This window comes from Pleurodeles waltl, chromosome 6 (genome assembly GCF_031143425.1).
Source record: "Pleurodeles waltl isolate 20211129_DDA chromosome 6, aPleWal1.hap1.20221129, whole genome shotgun sequence".
NCBI lineage: Eukaryota > Metazoa > Chordata > Amphibia > Caudata > Salamandridae > Pleurodeles > Pleurodeles waltl.
Genome location: NC_090445.1, coordinates 1,676,725,971 through 1,676,747,352, shown reverse-complemented (window position 1 = coordinate 1,676,747,352; position 21,382 = coordinate 1,676,725,971). Strand labels below are relative to the sequence as shown.

Genomic DNA, 21,382 nt, shown 5'->3' with positions numbered 1-21,382 from the left:
ATTACACCCTTATGTCTTCCCTTTTTCCTTTCTTGTCACATCTAGCACTATGAGAGGGCTGTAGAGCAGCATGGACTGACATACATGAACCAACATAACACATCTGTCCATCAGTCAGTCATAAAAATGTATTCAACAAAAAATAGTCATAAAAGATCAATTTACAGACACAGTGCCTGATTTAGAACTCGGCGAAGGGGTTACCCTGACACAACAGTGACGAATATCCTATCCGCCAAAATCTAAATTCCATTATATTCAATTGGATTTAGATTTCAGTGGACAGAATATCCATCACCGTTGTGATGGCGTAACCCCTCCACCGACTTCTAAATCAGGCCCATTATTCTGTATTTGTCTTTTCTTATGAAAGGAACGATGCATGTAATAGGTGTGTAATAACCTATCTGTCAATCTGTGTGTGTGTGTGTGGATGCCTGCATATTAGTTGGTCCATGGATATTGGTATCTAGTTGCTTGCTGATCTATGTCTAAAGGAATGTTGCTCTATTGTGCATATTTGCATTGCACACCACTTACTGGAAAAGTTCAGCAAAGTGATAGCTCCTTCCCCGTACAGGCACGCAGGCTCTCGAATCCACGCCTACAGGGTGTAGGAAACTGCATCAGTCCTTGTGGGAAGAGAACTAGGACATGTTTACCAAATGCTGGACTGAACTTGAGACCCATCACGGACCATTCAGAAATGCGTTTTTGGGCCTTTACGAGAGATAGTAACTAGTTATAGAGATTAGTGAGAATCTGTGTCAATGTGTGAGGAATGGTGTCTTCGAGTGTGCATGTACTATACAAAAGCCAAAAATAATGTCTTTGACAAAAGGTTTTTCTTTTTTTTTTTTTTTTTTTTTACAAGGCTGCGTGAAATGCCCCACCCCAAGGAATACATAATATAAGTGGTGATTTGTGATGCCACAAGGCTCGGGAAGGAGAGCTGGAACTGTAGTCATTTGGAACAAATCCAGAAGGGTTGGCATTCCATTGGCAGTTGGATTCTTGTGTCTAGCTTAGATTCTACATAGTGGAGAATACAAATAAGGTTTCTCACTAATCTCCTTGAAGGCTTAGCTCACAATGTTACATCAGTATGGGGACCACTTCAGAATCTGGCAGAGACTTTGTGCGTTATAAGTTGTTTCCAGACAGTGCCTCTCTGTGAAGTCACTCACATTCAAGACTGTTTTGTTTTAAAACATTTTGTTAAAAACTAACCTATTCGTTAGAAAATTTGCAATCAATATGAAGTGTATTAGATGAAATATAAGCGGACGCTCAATTAGAAAAAATAATAAATGGAAACTTAACATTTTAATCTAGAACCTGTAGCGAAAACTCTGTTACAATTCGGGAATAAATCCCTCCAAACAACTACAAACGCTCTTTCATTCAGCCGGTCCACTCTAGGTAGAATCATTGTCTACAAGTCTGAGAGTGGTGTGCACTGCAGAGTGACTGGTTTCCCAGAAGTCTGCCGTAGAAACAATAGTAGTGTGAATGTGAGCTATCTTTCTTCTTTGTAGAGATTGGATGGCATGCTGGTTTGAGCCCAGCAAAGTATTGCGTGTAGGCCTTGAAGACCTGAGAGGTTCTGCAGGACAGGTCTTACTTGGGTTTGAAAACGACCTGCCCTATTTTCTCATTTGGTTATCTTAAAACCTTGTCTATGTATCAATCCTTTTCCCGTCAGTTCTATGAATTGCCCTTTCATCAACTTTAAAACTAAATTTTAGTTTGTTGTGAACTGTTTATGAAATGTTTTTGTATAAGAATTCTTGCTGGCTTTTAGGGTTCACAGCCCTTTTATGCACCTGATCTTGCTTTCTGAAAACGGTTGCTAAAGTTCAATAAAGTAACATTTGTTTCATACATGGGAGTAATGTCACATTGTTATTTGTTGCTTATAATGTGTTTCTTCTCCTTTCATACCCTTTCAAAATGTTACTCAATATTGTCAGTTAATGTTACCTATTTTAATGGTACTCAGTTTATCAAACTAGGAAGTGAGGATGGTGCCGAGTTTGCTTTGCTGGGATTCAAACTCGTAAACTGCAGGCTGCGCCTTGTGTCGGTACTATTTTCTTGCAAGCTTACCACTGTAACAATGATTGTCAGTAATAAAATCTGAAAAATGTTGTATGCAGTTAAGACAGCCGAGTGCGCTTGCTGTTGAGGTCTCTGGATGATTTGTGGATCACTGTTAACTTCCATAGCTGACAAAACAAGCACCAATCATGTCTGGATAATAATTGTTGCGCTTCAAGATTTATTTCTTCCATGAATAACTGGCATGTATAAATTATCATCATTATTGTAATAACAAATGGAGCAATGTTCTGAATTGAAACTACTCGTTTCCCCAGGGAGACCTGTTTCGCATGTCTGAGCTCAAGACTCCAGCACTTTACAAGCCATTTCTCATTGGCATTTTGCTGATGGCCTTCCAGCAATTGACTGGCATCAATGCTGTCATGTTTTATGCAAAAACCATATTTGAAGAAGCCAATTTCAAGGTAAGTTAATCTTATTTCAGTCCAGAAAGGCCTTTAATACAAACGTATGTTATGTAAATCCCTCTAACCTCCCTTTTCTTTTTAGAACGGTAGTTTGGCCTCAGTTACAGTTGGTGTGATCCAGGTGGTATTTACAGCTGTGGCTGCGATAATCATGGACCGAGCCGGAAGAAAAGTACTACTTGTTGTCTCAGGTAAAGTAGCTGTTATTTGTGTGCAGACCGCCGCTAATGTGGATTTGGAAGAGGTTATAGTACTGTTTTGCTTTCACTAATGAACGAGGCAAAAATCTCTAGAATGCACCTCTGAGTTCAAAGAAGACATTATTATTTCACTACGAGGTTCCTAAAAGGAGATTAGCATGTTGAAAGCACATGTTTAAAAATAGTCACAGCAATGAAAGGAAAACATACCAAAATGAGTCTCATCTGCAATGTACCCAGCAAATATATGTATTTATATTATACTGCAAAGCAAATAATGAAGTAAAAATGCATCACAGCAGGGCCTGCCACGCTCTTCGTCTTTCTCATGCCAGCAAGACGATGACCCTGTTCGACTGCGAGAAAGATCTCCACTCTCACGGGACAGATATCAGGCATTCGACTTCTAAAATCCTGACGGAGGTCACTCACTCCCTCTCACAGGGTCTTTTTCTATTTTAAAGAACCAAAGAAGGGGCTTTCTGGAAAAACCCGTCCCATCAAGAAGAAATACAAAAAAATGCTGGCTAGTTTAGGTATGCTTTGAAAATAACACGTTTGGGTTTGGCCACAATCCGAATATGTCAACCAAAGCCCTTGGTGAGAAAAAGCACGAAAACAAGACAGAATGCACAGTTTACAACATGGAAAAGTACAAGCAGATATAACATGGCAGTGTATAATGCTATGTAAAGTCAACAGGCAGCTAAACTTTATACAAAATGTAGTCTGCAACTGGTGAACACTAGACAGCTAATCCAAGTGCAAAGTGGTGCAACACAAAGTCAGTGGTCAAAAACACATATTTCACTACAAGTACGCAACCCTAAATAATATCCACAAAGCTAATTTGAAGGCAAGGTGGTGTCTTGCGTGCCACCTGTTACTGAACTACCTTAGTGAGGTTGCAAATGAAAACCAGCAAAGAAGAATTCACTTATGTTCCACATGACAGTTACTGCCTTAGAAGTTAACCTAATCCCTATAGGTATCTTCTGGAAAACACTGTTGAGATGTAATTATATGTGCTTTTCGCATGAGTAATGTCTAGAGTAGAGCTAAAACTTCTTTCTTTAAGATTTTAAAAACAAAAGACCATTTGTCTACATTTTCAGTAATTCAGAGAAAAATACTTTTACAAGAGTCCTCTTTCATGAACCTCCTTTTGTAACAAAACACTCCCACCTGTTTCACATTTATACAAAGCATTTACGGAAGAAAGTGTGGGTAATTATCTAGTTGGGCAGCACAACAGACCAAAAGGAATGGCACGCCCAATGAGCCTGTTTGTATAAGGGAAGCCATGGTCAGAGTGAAAAGAGCTTTTATACCCATTCCTCCTTATACTAAATGACAATTTTCAACTTCACTGTTACTCCTACGAGGATTGTGAACTGGAAATCGTCTATTTGGGATTGTGTGCTAGATGTGCTGCAGAGAACGCAGATGGGTTTTGTATTTTTGTATGTGGCCCTAGATGTATTAGAAGAATGTATTGTCAATGATAAACTCAGTGAAAGGATATACATTTAAAACAGATGTAGAAACTATTGCTTTGAATTTCAATGCCCAGTTCTGAAAAAATAAAGAATGCCCTCCTCTTGGGACTTGTAGAAGCAATTAAACAAGACACCTATTTACAAACTGCATATTGCCAAGGTTAAAGTTGATATAAAAAAGTGTAAAAGGACATGGGCTCGTTTAAATCAGATGTATCTCTAAAATACTGACCATGAATCTTTAGACTGCTATTAGTATACAAACTGGCAAGGATGTATGGAGTCATACAGTATTGGAGCTGTGTGACTAATAATCAGTTTTCTTGTTGGTACTGTATTCACTTAGGATCATAAATTTAAAAAGGAAGATGACAGTGAGTGCCATAGAGGGTAATTAAGGGATTTAAATCCAAATTTACATGCAAATGCTTTTGGGATGTCCTTTTTTTTGGTTTTTTTCCTATTTTTTTTTTTTTTTTTGCACATCCAATTGTTTTGTTAATTTTACACTGTTCCTATTTATTGTTTTAGCTTTCGTTCTATGTTATCAAAGCACTGTAGCATAACATTGTTGGAACTATGGGTTGGCAAAGTTGTACTCCTTTCAAAAATAATTAGATGGCACCACTTACGTTGACCAAGAATCTGGAACTGTTTTGAAAAAACATATAGCTTCATAAAAAGGTCCCATTACCACATTCTCGCTGCCACACACAGTCAGGTGCAGCAAATATACTTATCTTTTTTTTTTTAATCTTGTGGTGTTATCCTCAGTCTCTGTTTCCTGATTTCATATGTCCCAAGACTGAATATCCAACAGTGGGGAATGGAATTGATGCAGTACAGTGGTGGCTATTTTGTTTTCACCATACCACTTGGGTGACAGTGTTCAACTCCAGTAGCCAGTTGTATCATTGTTCGTTTTGTGTGAGACATTTGGCTTCAGGGAATTGTGGATGAAGTGTAGTAATACTGGACTTGGGATTAATCCCAAATCTGTGGGTATAGCTAAAATTTTACTCCATGCTGTTCAGAACCTGCAGGTCTCTGTTGCTTCAAAGGACTTTTCCAATGAGTGGCAAGAGTCTACTAGAGTGAATGTGAGTTCTACTTACTGTAGTATTCTTGGCCTGTGTTTTCATTTACCATTTTATGGAATTTTGTTAAACAATCATAAATAAAAGTTTCCATATTACTAGTTACTTAAACTATTTTTTTTTCAGGAACTATTATGGCAATCAGTGCTGCAATGTTTGGTGTATATTTTAAACTTACATCTTTGAACCCCAGCAACTCTTCACATCCAGAAATACTTTCAGCCTTGAATGAGTCTACTGCTGAAACATCCAATCCCCTGGCTTGGTTGGCCCTCTCCAGTATGGGAATCTATATAGCTGGTAGGTTGACATAGAATTGTGTTATTGTTTTCTTACTAAAAAAAATGTGGGTTTGGATTTATAGGTTTAGTGTTTCTGAATGGAACTGGATTGAGGGAATTGAGGGAAACAGAAGGCCAGCAAAGCAGCTCCTCTACACTTCCATCTATCTAGTCTGTGCCTTTTAAGTTGGAGGTGGATGGAGGTGTGGGGTGAGATCAGATTAAATGGCCAGTCAGACCTTGGCCTCGCTGCCTATCTTGTCAGAAAATGTTGTAAATGTTATGGTTCCCATGATGTAGACCCCTTGAAAACTGACCAGATCCCAGTGTTCAACATCTTAGAATCTACTCTCACTGAAAGCGCTTCAGGGACACTTTCCAGCTCATATAAGGCATTTTTCTCTAGAATTGCAACCCAGGTCATAGTGTGAATGCCTTAAAAGTAGGAAATTCTCTCTTGTAGGTCTGCTGTTAATGTTTAATGCTCGTCTCATACTTATTTTCTTTTACATATTTATTAAATCATTCAGATAGAAAGGATTAGCAGCATTCCATCTTGTAATTACATACTTAATTAATGCATAATGGAAATCTTGGAACCAGCACACCCACCACAGCTGGTCCATGCTCACCACGGAGGAAACAGTCAGCATCATGAACAGCACCCACCCCGGAGCCCCCACGGACCCCTGCCCACACCACAAATACATTAGAGCCAGCGCACCAGAGCTCCGGAACGCAACCAATTGCTCTACAACACTGGAACCTTCCCCGAGGACTGGAAACATGCCGAAATACACCCGCTCCGGAAGAAACCTTTATCCAACCCATCAGAACTAAAGAATTTCTGGCCCACCTTGCAGCTACACTACCCCACCAAAGTACTGGAGAAAAGAATCCACGCACAACTACGGAATTTCATAGAGGTCAACAACTTCCAGTACAGCTCGAAGTCTGGCTTCCGAAGCAACCACAACACGAAGACGGACGTCCTGGCAGCCACCGATGACATCAGATTACTCCTAGACCGTGGCCACACCGCAATGCTTGTTCTCCTCAACCTCTCCGCAGCCTTCGACACGGTCCCCCACAGCACTCTAAGCTCCAGAATCCCCGACATAGGAATCTGTGGAAGAGCCCTGGAATGGATCCACTCTTTCCTTTCCGGAAGGAAGTAGAGGGTCAGACTCCTGCCCTACACATCCACACCCACAGGAATCAACTGCAGAGTCCCCCAAGGACCTTCACTGAGTCCCACACTATTCAACGTATACATGGCCCCTCTTGCAATTATCATCAGAAGCCACGGTATGAACATCGTGTCATATGCCGATGACACACAACTCATCATTTCCCTCACCGAAGACCTGGACACAGCCAAAAGGAACTTCCACACAGGAATGGAAGCTGTTGCCACCTGAATGAGAGAAAGCTGCCTCAAGCTCAACACTGACAAGACTGAGCTCATCATCTTCGGAAACACCACCTCAACTTGGGACGACTCCTGGTGGCCCACATCCCTCAGTGTCCCCCTCTCCACCTGCATCGACTAAACACAACGGCAACGTAGGCATCATCCTTGACTCCTCCCTATCCATGATCCGCCAGGTATACTTAGTCACCTCCTCCTGCTGGCTCTCACTCCTCAAACTTCAGAAGATCTTCAGATGGATCCCAGCAGACTGTCGCAGGACAGTTACCCATGCCTGTCACAAGCAAGCTCGACTACGGCAACGCCCTCTATGCCAGCATCTCGACTCGACACATAAAAAAACTACAACTCCTCCAGAACGCAGCCGCCAGACTCATTCTGGACCTCCCACGCCGAGAACACATCTCCCAGCACCTGAGGACCCTCCACTGGCTCCCGGTCAAGAAACGAATCACCTTCAACCTACTCACACACACGTACAAGGCCATACACAGCGCAGGGCCAGCCTATCTGAACCAATGCGTCTCCTTTAACACCCCTGCGAGATCCCTCCACTCCGCCTAGATGGCCCTGGCCGCCATCCCTTGCATCCGCAAAACCACCGCCGTTAGACGATCCTTCACTTTCATTGCAGCAAAGAGCTGGATCCCCTCAGACAAAGCCAGTCGCTCACCATCTTTAGGAAGAACCTCAAGACGTGGCTCTTCAGATGAGGCCTCCCCACAGCGCCTTGAGACCCTCACGGGTGAGTTTTAAATCAGCTTTACAAAAATGGATTGGTTGATGAGCCCCTATGATTGACCATTGCTCCCCGCCTTCCCCCAGTTCTTTCACTCTAGATTATTAAGCTCTATTTCGTGAGTCTCATGCTCCCAAATGGACTGATTTTTCTGAATTGCCCCCACTCTTTGTGCGTATACTTTCTCTCTTGTTTTAACAATCCCCATTTTATGCAACCAAGATTCAAATGAGTGAACCTCTATTGATTTTCCAGCTTTGTAAAATTAAAGATTTGGCCCCCAAAGAGGTTGTGCAGAAGAGCTGTCACTTTCTTACCAATAGGGTCTGTGATGTTTACATCCCAAAAAAGGGCTCTATAAGAATTGAGAATTAGTTACTTGAAGCTTTTCACCGGTCCATTGAAATATTTTTATCCAAAAATGTTCTAAGGTGGGACAAGTGAAGCACATGTGCAACGAGTCTCCTAGACTGCTACCGCACTCAAAACACTTCCCTAAACTTGATGGACACCACTTGTGGATACTAGCAGGTGTATTATAGAGCATCCATTTTGGAAAGAAGGCCATTCTTTTAAAGTTGGCCTCCCCTAATGGCTTTGTGTGCTAGCTGATTATAACAAGCATTTGCAATGCAACGGGTCTCGCATTACGTCGAGTTGGAGCTATTAGCGTTGTAAACTCCTAACTGTACTTTTCTTGCCACATTAAATGGAACAAAAACGAGCGCTGTGAAATGAAGAGAAAAAGTAGTCCAGAGTCCATATGGAAAACATGGAGCCTCCTATGTTTCCAGTACTTTATCGGTGCACTTGAGGAGGGCTAAACACCAGAAAAGGCATGACGTGTGCATACCTTTCACAAATGAAAACAAGCGGATATTAAAAGGCAAGCCCACAAACCAATGAAACTGACTGACGTAACTTGGGTGTGGTTAAAATCCCCCTAAAGATAGATTAGAAGAGGGACCGAGCGCTTTGCGCTCGCCTCTAACAAAAGCCAGGTTCGCTGTTCTGTCTTGCATCCTGTGGCTGCTTTGATTCTGGTTAGGGTGGCTGGGACCTGTGTTAAGGAAATGTGCTGCATCAGTATATGATACCATTTGCCCGTACCCATTAATCTGTTTATAAAGTATGCTTGGGAAATATTGTTGACTGTGGCGTCCTTTGCTAGCTGAGTGTTTTTGATAAAATGATAAATCAGTATATGTGAAAAGTGCAACTGTTCCCAAGTTCCCTGCCACTGTGAAATCCCCAACGCGACTAATTCCTATCTGTTCCCATTTCTTGTTAATCTTATTCCCTAACTGTTAACCTAGCAAGCCAGATTCCCGCAGTTGCATTGAGGGGTGAAACTGAGGAAAACAGTATTCTTCCTTGAGTTGGGCATATCGATAAAGTATCATATGGGGAAGCTTATACCTGGAACGCTTCGGAATTCTAGGGATCTTAAGGAAAGTGTAAAGTTAGACATTAACTTCCGAGAACATTAGCTTGAGATTTAAATAATTAGAGGGGTCAGAAGTCCTTGCCGCTCACGTCATTGAGTCTAGAAATGCTGCCTGGTAATATATGTTTTTTTTTTTTTTTTTTTTTTTTTTTTTTTTAAATAAGGCAGCGCTAACCCCCCATCTTGTAAACTCGGTTGTAATGTGTGTAATTTGATACAGGCTTTCTTTCCTTGCTATATGAATTGGCGCACCATCTGGTCTACTTTGAAACATTTTTGGGGAAATTTGATGTTCATGTTAGCGACGACAAAGAGAAATAGTGGAAGAATCATCATTTTGACCAAGGCTTTTCGTCCAGCGCTTGTAAGGGGCAGGTTTTGCCACTTGTTGAGAAGTCCCTGTGCTTTGTGCAAGGTATTTACATAGTTAAGCTGGTATACCTCAGAGAGGTTATAAGATATGAATACCCCCAAGTACCTAACTACCCATGAGGCTCTATAATGAGTCCGCATTGCACTAGGAAGCACTGATGCAGAACTATTTAAAAAAAAAAAAAAAAAAAAGAGCTTCCGACTTTCCATGATTCACTCTGTATACCCCTAGATATGTAAATATTTGGATTTTATTGAATGCTTTGGCAATGTTTTGTTTTTCTTCCAATAAGTATAGTTTAATTTCGTCCACAAATAATTTGACTTTAGGTGTGTCCTGGATGGGGACCTTGATCTGAATGACTGACAGAGAGGGGCTGCCAGAGGTTCAATAAATGGGGTGAAAAGGACGGGAGACATAGGGCAGCCTTGGCCAGTGCCTCGTCCGATTGATATACTTCCCGCCCTGCTCCCATTCACTACTACTTTAGCCTCCGCCCTCTGGTACAGATTTTCCAACAACCACACCAGTTTCATGGGGAAATTAAAATGATTTAAGATCGCAAACAGGACTTCCCATTGGACAAGATCAAACGCTTTTTCTGCGTCTAACATAATTATGGCCGCCTTGATTTTATTATTTCCAAAGTAGTCTATTGCTTGTAAAAAAAAAAAAAAAATACAATTCATATTAGATGATACACTCCTCTGTGGGAGAAACCCAGTTAGATCTTGATGGGCTACTGCTTGCAAAAGGAGTTAACCTGGATGCTATAATCTTTGTGAAAAAAATATAATCACTATTTAACAAACTAATATTAACCTTTTTTATCTGCTGGCTTTTTTAATATTATTTTTTTTATAGCTTACACTCATTTCCTCGGTAGCTGAGCTTGGTATCACAGCACCTTCACGTATTACATTAAATAATGTTACTAGAAATTCTGCAGTCTGAGCAATGAATACCTAATAGATTTCAACTGGTAGCCTGTCGCTTCCACAAGCTTTCCCATTGGGAGATGTTTTAATGGCATCAGCTACTTCCTCTAATGTTATTGGTGCTGTTGTTTCGGTGTTTAGCTTGTTACTAACTAACGGAAATCTTACAGAATCTGATAGATTGGTGTAGTGCTCCAAAAATACCCTACTAATTTCCTTGGGTTGAATCGCCATCGTGATGCCCCCACCTCAATGTATATGGACTTAACTAACGCATTGTTTCTGCTTATACTGGTTGACCAGGCTAAGAACCTTCCTACATGCTCATTTTCCTCATAATTCTTTTGGAAGCATGTATTAAGGTTTATTAGTTCTGAGACATGTAGTGGTCTTTTAGTGCTTGCCTTGCTTGTAGTAACCTGCACCAGACATTTGGGTGCGTAATGTAATTTGGACCGCTTATGTGTAATCTAATTCCTGCTGGAGGGTTCCTGTCCATGCCATCTTACTTTATGGGCCTGAGCCTATTATGGGATCGCTTACCCCCGCCCCCACCCGCCACTCCCCTCACTAACCAATGTGAGCTTTACTTGCTCCCCAGATCACAAATGTAGAAGTAGATCCCATATTCCTTTCAAGAAAATCCTCAAAAGCAGAGCACATGATTGCCAACCAAATAAGGTATACTATTAATGATTTATTGAGTACTCCTCTAACTCTTTTTGTCATAACCATATCTAGTAAAGGAACCGAATGATCGGAAACGGGATTGGTCAGTATTTAGACATTTTTCTTTGACATTTGGGAGGTTATTAGTAAAAAATCCATCTGGGGCGCCGAGTTGAACCGCTTGGAGAAACAGGTGAATCCTCGTACAGATGGGTGCTCCTGGCACCCTGGATCAACTAGCTCTAATTCCCTTATTTTAACTAAGAGCTACCCTGGGTTTGTTTTGAACTTGGTTCTATGTGAGGAATCCCGCTTAACATCTTGTGTAATATTAAAGTTGCCCCATGACAATAAAACCCTGCAGTGCAGATAAGAGATTATATACTTCATCAAGAGCAGTTATATCATCTTCAGTTGGTGCATAGAAACTAACAAAATAAAGCAATTGGTTCTCTATCCCAAGGTTAACTAGTATCCATCTAGCTTTTCTATCCCTAACCACCTGTTGTAGCTGCCCACTGCACTGTGGAGAATCAGCACCCACCCCCCCCCCCCCCTTCCCCCCCCCCCCCTCCCCCCCCTCCCCCCACCTCGTACCGCCGCATCAGCGGAAGAGAGAGAAACACGTGGGAGACAAATTAGGTAGCTTCAGCTCTTTCGCGTGAGCCTTAAGATAGGTTTTTTAAAGCAAAATAATTTGTGGTCCTGACACCTTGAGCCTCTGAAGTGCTGATCGGAGCTTGATTTTATTATTTGCCCCATTAATAATACAGGAGGCTATCTTGATTCTTTGGGTACTTGTAAGGAAATGCCTCCTTGGCATGGTTACCCCCTGACTTTTTGACTTTGCTGATGCTAAGTTTTGATTTGAAAGTGTGCTGAGGCCTGCTAACCAGGCCCCAGCACCAGTGTTCTTTCCCTAACCTGTACTTTTGTTTTCACAATTGGCACACCCTGGCATCCAGTTAAGTCCCTTGTAACTGGTACCCCTGGTACCAAGGGCCCTGATGCCAGGGAAGGTCTCTAAGTGATGCAGCATGTCTTATGCCACCCTGGGGACCCCTCACTCAGCACAGACACACTGCTTGCCAGCTTGTGTGTGCTGGTGAGGACAAAACGAGTAAGTCGACATGGCACTCCCCTCAGGGTGCCATGCCAACCTCACACTGCCTATGCAGTATAGATAAGTCACCCCTCTAGCAGGCCTTCCAGCCCTAAGGCAGGGTGCACTATACCATAGGTGAGGGCACCAGTGCATGAGCACTGTGCCCCTACAGTGTCTAAGCAAAACCTTAGACATTGTAAGTGCAGGGTAGCCATAAGAGTATATGGTCTGGGAGTCTGTCAAACACGAACTCCACAGCACCATAATGGCTACACTGAAAACTGGGAAGTTTGGTATCAAACTTCTCAGCACAATAAATGCACACTGATGCCAGTGTACATTTTATTGTAACATACACCCCAGGGGGCACCTTAGAGGTGCCCCCTGAAACCTTAACCAACTACCCGTGTAGGCTGACTGGTTTTAACAGCCTGCCACACTCGAGACATGTTGCTGGCCACATGGGGAGAGTGCCTTTGTCACTCTGTGGCTAGTAATAAAGCCTGTACTGAGTGGAGATGCTTATCACCTCCCCCTTGCAGGAACTGTAACACCTGGCGGTGAGCCTCAAAGGCTCACCCCCTTTGTTACAGCACCCCAGGGCATTCCAGCTAGTGGAGTTGCCCGCCCCCTCCGGCCACGGCCCCACTTTTGGCGGCAAGGCCGGAGGAGATAATGAGAAAAACAAGGAGGAGTCACTGGCCAGTCAGGACAGCCCCTAAGGCAACCTGAGCTGAGGTGACTCTGACTATTAGAAATCCTCCATCATGCAGATGGAGGATTCCCCCAATAGGGATAGGAATGTGACCCCCTCCCCTTGGGAGGAGGCCCAAAGAGGGTGTAGCCACCCTCAGGGCTAGTAGCCATTGGCTACTGCCCTCCCAGACCTAAACACACCCCTAAATTCTGTATTTAGGGGCTCCCCATAACCTAGGAACTCAGATTCCTGCAACCTAAGAAGAAGAGGACTGCTAAGCTGAAAAACCCTGCAGAGAAGACAGAGACACCAACTGCTTTGGCCCCAGCTCTACCGGCCTGTCTCCCCACTTCTAAAGACCCTGCTCCAGCGACGCTCTCCCCAGGGACCAGCGACCTCTGAATCCCCAGAGGACTGCCCTGCTCTAGAAGGACCAAGAAACTCCAGAGGACAGCGGCTCTGTTCACCCAAGACTGCAACTTTGTTTCAAAAGGAGCAACTTTAAAACAACTGCGTTTCCTGCCGGAAGCGTGAGACTTGCTACTCTGCACCCGACGCCCCCGGCTCGACTTGTGTAGAAACAATGCTTCAGGGAGGACTCCCCGGCGACTGCGAGACCGTGAGTAGCCAGAGTTGTCCCCCCTGAACCCCCACAGCGACGCCTGCAGAGGGAATCCTGAGGCTCCCCCTGACCGTGACTGCCTGTCTCCCAGATCCCGACGCCTGGTAAAGACTCTGCACCCGCAGCCCCCAGGACCTGAAGGATCGGAACTCCAGTTACAGGAGTGACCCCCAGGAGGCCCTCTCCCTTGCCCAGGTGGTGGCTACCCCGAGGAGCCCCCCCCTTGCCTGCCTGCATCGCTGAAGAGACCCCTTGGACTCCCATTGATTTCAATTGCTAACCCGATGCTTGTTTGCACACTGCACCCGGCTGCCCCCGTGCCGCTGAGGGTGTACTTTCTGTGCTGACTTGTGTCCCCCCCGGTGCCCTACAAAACCCCCCTGGTCTGCCCTCCGAAGACGCGGGTACTTACCTGCTGGCAGACTGTAACCGGGGCACCCCCTTCTCCATTGAAGCCTATGCATTTTGGGCACCACTTTGACCTCTGCATCTGACCGGCCCTGAGCTGCTGGTGTGGTAACTTTGGGGTTGCTCTGAACCCCCAACGGTGGGCTACCTTGGACCCAAACTTGAACCCCGTAGGTGGTTTACTTACCTGCAAAAATTAACTAACTCTTTCTCCCCCCAGGAACTGTTGAAAATTGCACAGTGTCTAGTTTTAAAATAGCTATATGTGATTTATGTGAAGAGTGTATATGCTATTTTGATTATTCAAAGTTCCTAAAGTACCTACCTGCAATACCTTTCATTTGAAGTATTACATGTAAAATTTGAACCTGTGGTTCTTAAAATAAACTAAGAAAATATATTTTTCTATACAAAAATCTATTGGCCTGGAATTGTCTTTGAGTGTGTGTTCCTCATTTATTGCTTGTGTATGTACAACAAATGCTTAACACTACTCATTTGATAAGCCTACTGCTCGGCCACACTACCACAAAATAGAGCATTAGTATTATCTCTTTTTGCCACTATCTTACCTCTGAGGGGAACCCTTGGACTCTGTGCATACTATTCCTTACTTTGAAATAGTGCATACAGAGCCAACTTCCTACAGTACCCATCCTACTATCATCTTCATCCCTCATAAATATCAACCAACCCCTCTCCCCGGTTTGCTGTCCCCCAGAGCCACACCTGTCATGGGTGCTCTCCCCAACAACAGTGCCCCCCCCTCTAGTGCCTCTTCCCCCTGAATAAGTGCACTGACGTTGCATTCTTGAAACCTGCGTTTTAAAGGACGGCAGTAGACAAAGTCTTATATGAACAACCTGACACTTCTATCTAGTCAGTAACCATGCAGTATAGATTCTGAGCCAATTTCTTTTAGCAGCTTGTAACACTGGGTCTCTTGCCATATAGAATCATATACTTCCCCTTATGATTAAGGGGGGACCTTGGGGGATAGTGTTCAGTGACCATGTTCCTCATCCTTCTCCTCCTTTGTCCCTCATCACAAGGGATCCCCCTTAACTCACTCCGACAACTAAAATGAGTGCACTCCTTAATATAAGCCCTCGATTATAATTATTAAATAGTGCCAGTTGGTTCCCTTTAACACTTTTACACCTCAATTATTCTTACAAAATCTCTGCAGTAGCATGCCATCATGATTATTCAAGCAAACAAAACAGAAAGGATAGAGAAAGGTTAGTCAATTACAACTGCATATATTGCTATGGATCCCCATTTTGACCTCTGACGAGGCCCCGCTTTTCGCCAAATGTGTAGCCATAGGTTATTCTACGCATTGAAGTCATCGATTAGCTATGAGGGCTTTCAAGCTCTGGCATCAGAGGGTCTCTCTCATTGACCCGAGCCCTCTCCAGCCCCTATTGTAACCTATTATCAATTCAAGGCATAGTATTATGTGATCGTATTTGCTCCCCCTGCACCCTCCACCTTCATATTCTTGAGAAACTCCTTGACCTGATCCACTGAGTGGAATACATGGGCTTGGCCCTTAAAGAGAACCTTCATTTTTGATTGCTGAATTGTGCCAGCTGGTACCCCCTGGATTTTGAAACTATCAATCAGACTAATAAGTCTTTGCGCTGCTGAGTTGCAGTGATTGACATATCAGAAAATATGCAGAACGTGGAGTTATCCGGAGGGCTGTAGGTTTTGCTTTTAATAGCATGCATTACGATCTGTTCTTTGATCCTGAAGTCGCCAAAGTTAACCCGGATAGTTCAGGGGTATCTTGAATTCAGAGTCTGACTGCTGGAACACCATGTGCTTGCATTATTGTTAAATCTGATCTGGCTAAAGTTTGGTCAGGGAGCACATACTTGTTGACAAGGTCTATGATCAGCTTTGTTACTGTCCTTCCTGGTCCTCTAGGACACCTACAAATCTGAGATTTTTACAGCGAGATCTATTCTCGGCATTGTTGAGTTTCATCTGGAGTTCCTGTAGCTCTGTTTTGGATTTTGGCAGTTATGTCCTGATTACTGCTTGAATCTTCCACGTCGCTGACTCTTTGCTCGACCTTGGAAATGCAAGAAGCAAGGTGTTTAATATTAGTATTAATTTAGGTCAAATGTTAATTGTTTTTTCTATTAGCCTCCTCTTGTGATAATTTCAAGTCCTACAGTGCCTTTAGGATCTTGTTCATTGTTGTTTTAATTGATGCCCTTACTGAAAAAGCTTGTAGTGCTGAACCCTCTTGACTGGAATTAAATCCTTTGATTCTCTGCAGGGCTCCAGTAAGATCTGTTCTTCCGCTGGCTGTGAGGACAACTGGGATAGACCCTAGGGAACCAAGGCTACTTAGGGAATCAATCAGATTCTCCCGCTGAGCTTTGCCTTGATGTAGCGGCGGGGTGTCCGCCCCTTTTAATGTCTTGGAATTGCCCCTCATAAACTGATATGTCTGTCTTTGGAGCAGTCTTTACAGGAATGCAGATTATGAGAGAGAGACTCGTGCTTGCCCCCTCTTTGGCTTTCCTGCGTTGTCATTGAACCGCTTCTCTGGGATGGGGATTCCTCTTTTTCCCGGTCAGTGAATTGTCTGAGAAGTTGTTCAGTTGCATAGCACCCTTTAGTTATTGTGGTCCAAGCTCCGCGTTCAAGGGCATTACTTGCGTCCCCTCCTCCAACAATGAAGTCAACTGGAGCTTCTTATGCAACTGGGCCTTGGCCCCTTGGTTCGCAGCAGCAGGTTGGATCTGGCTCTGACTAGCTCTGGCCGTCTTGCTTGGGATGCATATTCTCATCCCAGGAGATCCATTTCATCTGTTGGGTGAAGTTCTTCCTTGCTTACTGTGCTTCAGAATTATCAGGGTATGCTGGAGTTTTCAAGTAGGGCCACAAGCCGTGTCTCTGCTACATAGACTGCTTCCGCCGCACCTCCAGATCCTCTCCTCTTAAAATTGGCAGCAGGTCAGACCAGATAACTTTATAGCAAGCTTGTAATTAGTGGGCTTGTGTCTAAATTGCTTCTTGAGAGGCCATATAAAAGAGGATTCTAATAGTGCTTAATGCTTTCTGCCTTGCAAAGTTGACATGCATTCATTTAATTCTGCCGCATTTACTTAAAGACCTGGTGAGGTTGCTATATTTCTTTCCAAAGGGTCCAGTAAAAGAAAAGAGCGAAAGCAGGCGTAGTACGATTTTTTTTTTTTGTTGTATTTTTTTTTTTTTTACACTTGTTCCTTAATTGGTCCCCCAGAGTTTGATATGGAAAGGCAATCAGCAGTGCAACAACCGCAAGCATGATTGCACCGGATAAGTAAGTAGCATGTAAAACAGTGCGTCTCAAGTCCATCTCAGTCCCACAAAGCCCTGGCCCATGCGGGTACCGGGTTTACACAGGAGGTAGCAGCGATGTTACCTGCTAGCTCTCTGGTTGCTGATTGCTGTCCTTGCTGCCTTCTTTTAAACCAGAGGCAAGGCAGCCAGCTTGTGGTACATTGAGCAGTCGGAGTATGACCACTCAGGATTACGCTGCCTGCTATTCTTCGCCGTCCAGGCTGCCAGCGCTTACTCTCCTGAAGTCCCCTTACGTGCCAGGGAAAACTGTGTGTCCGCCTCCAAAATAAGAGAGCGGGAGGAACTCTGTCTCCGCAAGTCCAAATGCTGAGTACACTCCTCTTCAGCTGATGTGTGGGGCCTGGTTACTCCTGATCCGCATTGCTCCACTCACTGTCCATCCTGCCAAGCACCTTGCTATGCGTCACGCCTTCCTCGTGCGCCAATTCAGATACGGAGCATGACTGGAGCTCTACGCGGCCAAAACACTCCTTGAACCATACACCAGAAATCATACTTATTCCTGTTTTTGACAGTAATCAATATTCATGCATTTCCAGGATAAAAAATTTCTGCAAAAGTTATGTAAAAATCTACAAGTTTTTGTCTGTCATCGAAGGTTACTTATAAGCCCACATTGGAATACCCATAAACTCGCTCCTAACCCCGGTAAATGAGAAAATTTGGCAGTCCTTGCTTAATTTGCGCCAATTACGATTGCGTGATTCAAACCCCACACTAACAGAGAAAATTTATCTGTTTTACTAAATGCAGATTCTGATTCACTTTGGATCCACATATCTCTATAGTCTCTTTGTGCACCTCCTGGACCTGATCTTACTCCCTCCTATTGTAGCTTTTCAAGCAGTCTTCTTTCTCGGCTCTACAGAAAAATAACACCAGTTAACTGGTAAATAGATTAAGACCAGCAGTGCATTGTGCATTAACCACCAAAATTGCTATTGGAGCACTTCCACCATAATGGTCTGCATTTTATATTTATTTGATCCATTTATGTTTGTAGCTTATCAAGTTGCTTCTGAGCTAGTTCTTTTTTTTTTTTTTTTTTAACCAGTCCTGTAAAGGTGACGGCTCCACTCACCTTGTAGCAAACCATAGCATGAAAATGGTCTCCAGCAAATGAAAACAAAGTGGTTGTATTTGTGCAGATCTCCTGAACTTGCTCCTGTCAACTAAAAACATGTTATAATACCTGAATGACACCTAAAATGCTTGAAACAGAACATTTAAATCTTCTGCTGGTCACTTCAAACATTTTACTGCAGTGGCATTATGTCTCTTTAAAGGCAAAGCTACTTTGAGCGAAGAAAATGTTTGAGATATACAAACTACTGTGAACTCTCTTCCGTTATGCAACTTTTGTAGGTTTTGCCATTGGCTGGGGCCCCATCCCGTGGCTTGTGATGTCTGAGATCTTTCCAGTGAAAGCCAGAGGGGTGGCAAGTGGCTTCTGTGTGGTGACAAATTGGGGTTTCGCCTTTTTGGTCACCAAGGAATTTCACGATCTTATGGTAAGTGGAGCCCATGATTGAGCCATATGTTAATGAAAAGGGATAACTTGTCAATTTACTTTCTAATGAGTGTAAGATTCTGAACAGTGCTATTGTTGGATGCTGCCAGATGGAAGTCAAAAGTATTAAATGCTTCCCAACAGTGTGATGTAAGTGAACCACCAGACACTCAACACATATGAACCTTCAATTGCATATTTGTTGAAAACCTATAGTGTTTTGTTTCTAATCTCAATGAGCGACAATATTTACCTGTCATTTTTCTGTTAACAGGTTTTCTCTGTCATTCTGACATGGGGGTTTAACCTCATTGTTGGAATGTGTCAAGATATTTTCTGGCGCAACTAGATTTTGGGAAATCTAGTTTGAGATGAAATCTAGGTCCTTGGGTGTTAGTTAGATAAAGCTCTTTTCTTTGGAGACGAGATGTGGCGTAGGGTTTTCCGAAGTCGTTTCTAGAGGCATTGAGTCGTAACATGCATGCTTCGACTATTCATTGTTGTATGCAGACTTATCAAACCCCAATAAGGCTTGCAGGTGCATTAGAAAACCCTTTTCAACCTAGCAGACCAGCACCTACATCTGCTGTTCTGTCAGGATGTATAATTGTTATACATATATATATGTATATAGATCACTTAAAAAACCAAAGGTTACAGGGTTTTTAGAGTTAGGCTCACATTTTAAACGTACAAAACCATAGAAATTCACCAGTTATAGTTAGTTACATCAGGTAACTACAATTCGTGCCCCAAGGTAACTAAAACCCGTGCCCTCGCCATGCACAGTTTTTTCATCAAAATATTTACTTTAAATATTATATTTGACATTATCAATGATGTTATCAAAGATGTCATGAGTGTCGTATTTGTGGGTTCATTAGCACTGCATGGCAAGGGCACAATTTATAGTTAATTGAGTTAACTCTAACTGTTTAGTTCATTTTAAATGTGTTTTTAAAAGCCAACATTTTCAAAATCAATTAATTCATCAGATCTTTTCGGGGCAAATTGGTAGGGGATACATCATATTTTTATTGACTGGGACACTATTGTCAATTTAATTGCTAAATGGGATTAGCTACCCCCAGTTGATCTGTGATTGCACACAGGGAAATAAAATAGGAGGATCTCGAATCCTTGCCCTGCAAGCAATATGACTGATAGTTTAAGGTTTTGATTTGTTACTGGAAGGAAAGTGCAAATAAATACATGAAGTATTGTTAAGGTGAGAGGTCTTTTCCGGATTAATGCACAGTTGGATTTTAAGTTAGCATGGCTGAGGGATGAATAATTAGCAACTAGCCTGTGAGGAGGAGACTAGTATTTTCCCTCCAAAAAGTTCACCTTTCTAGTTAAAGGATTTCTTTTAGAAATATTTGTAAACTTTATTATGTTAAAACTAGACCTAACCTGCACTTCTGATGTTGATCACACTTCTGTTTCAGTTAGATGTCTATTTTCTCCCATAGAGTTGAGTGAAATAAAGAACGCGGGTATTTGAGTTCTTAATAATAGTTAATTTGATGCTGATAACTTGATATACCCAAGTGCACATCATGAAGTCATGTTAGCTCTTGGGCTATGCAATATTTTGATTCCACCAAAGGGGTTGAGAACATAATATGAGCACCATCTTGTATCGCTTACAACTGCTATTGATAAACTGCACTGTAATAAAATGCTAATAGAGAAGATGAAACCTGCTAAGCCACAAATATTCATTTCTGACCGAAAACCGGGCTTTAGAACAGTTGTATAGGAACAATCAAATGGGCTTTTTACCTTTTTATATTTGGTTAACACGCAGTACCCTACTTTTAAAGGTGAACATAGGCAAAACATAGATACATTTGGGGATTTTGTGGGAAAAATGGGGGGGGAAAAGTGTAGGTTTTCTTAAAAGAAAAAAAAAAAATGGTATAAATGAAATGTTTGCTCTGCTACAATCACTATTTATCCAGACTTTCAGGGACATGCAGAACTGTATGGATTTTGTTTTTAACCAAAGTTGTGGCATTTTTCCAAGAGGCATTTCATATATCCACTTTCAACCTACTTCCAGTTTGTGATGAAAATACTTGTGAAACCCTTTAGTGATGCCAGAAAGCTGTGTTTCCGAAAAGTGTAGAGAAAATAACTGTTGAAATGGAAAAATATGAAAAATGTGTAAGACAAAACAGCCGTTAGTGACATCGTTTTCATCTGTAACTTCTTGTCGCAGTGGCCGATTTTACAAAAGCGATACACCTGTACTTCCGCTAAACTATTCTGGTTACGGCAATATACAGGAATTGTAGGATCTCCAAGAACTACGTGTCCCCAGAGCCTACAACTGGGCTGCACTTACAAGGGCTTTTCATTGTGAGTTTAGCAGACTACAGCAATTGGTATAATATAAAGAGTAAAAATGGGTATGAAGGAAACCTATGTATTTCTGAATTTTACACCAGATACTGAATTTGTGG

At 42.6% G+C, this 21,382-nt stretch overlaps 1 protein-coding gene across 3 annotated transcripts in view; it reads left to right on the top strand.

Moving 5' to 3' along the window:
* The window catches only part of SLC2A8 (solute carrier family 2 member 8), a 90,185-nt gene that overhangs the window by 23,028 nt on the left and 45,775 nt on the right, over positions 1-21,382 (top strand). For all 3 annotated transcript variants that reach the window (XM_069241690.1, XM_069241689.1, XM_069241691.1), the window contains 4 exons: positions 2,379-2,528; positions 2,614-2,722; positions 5,454-5,627; positions 18,770-18,915. In XM_069241690.1, coding sequence (XP_069097791.1) covers positions 2,379-2,528; positions 2,614-2,722; positions 5,454-5,627; positions 18,770-18,915 — 579 coding nt within the window. The remainder of the gene's footprint in view (positions 1-2,378; positions 2,529-2,613; positions 2,723-5,453; positions 5,628-18,769; positions 18,916-21,382) is intronic.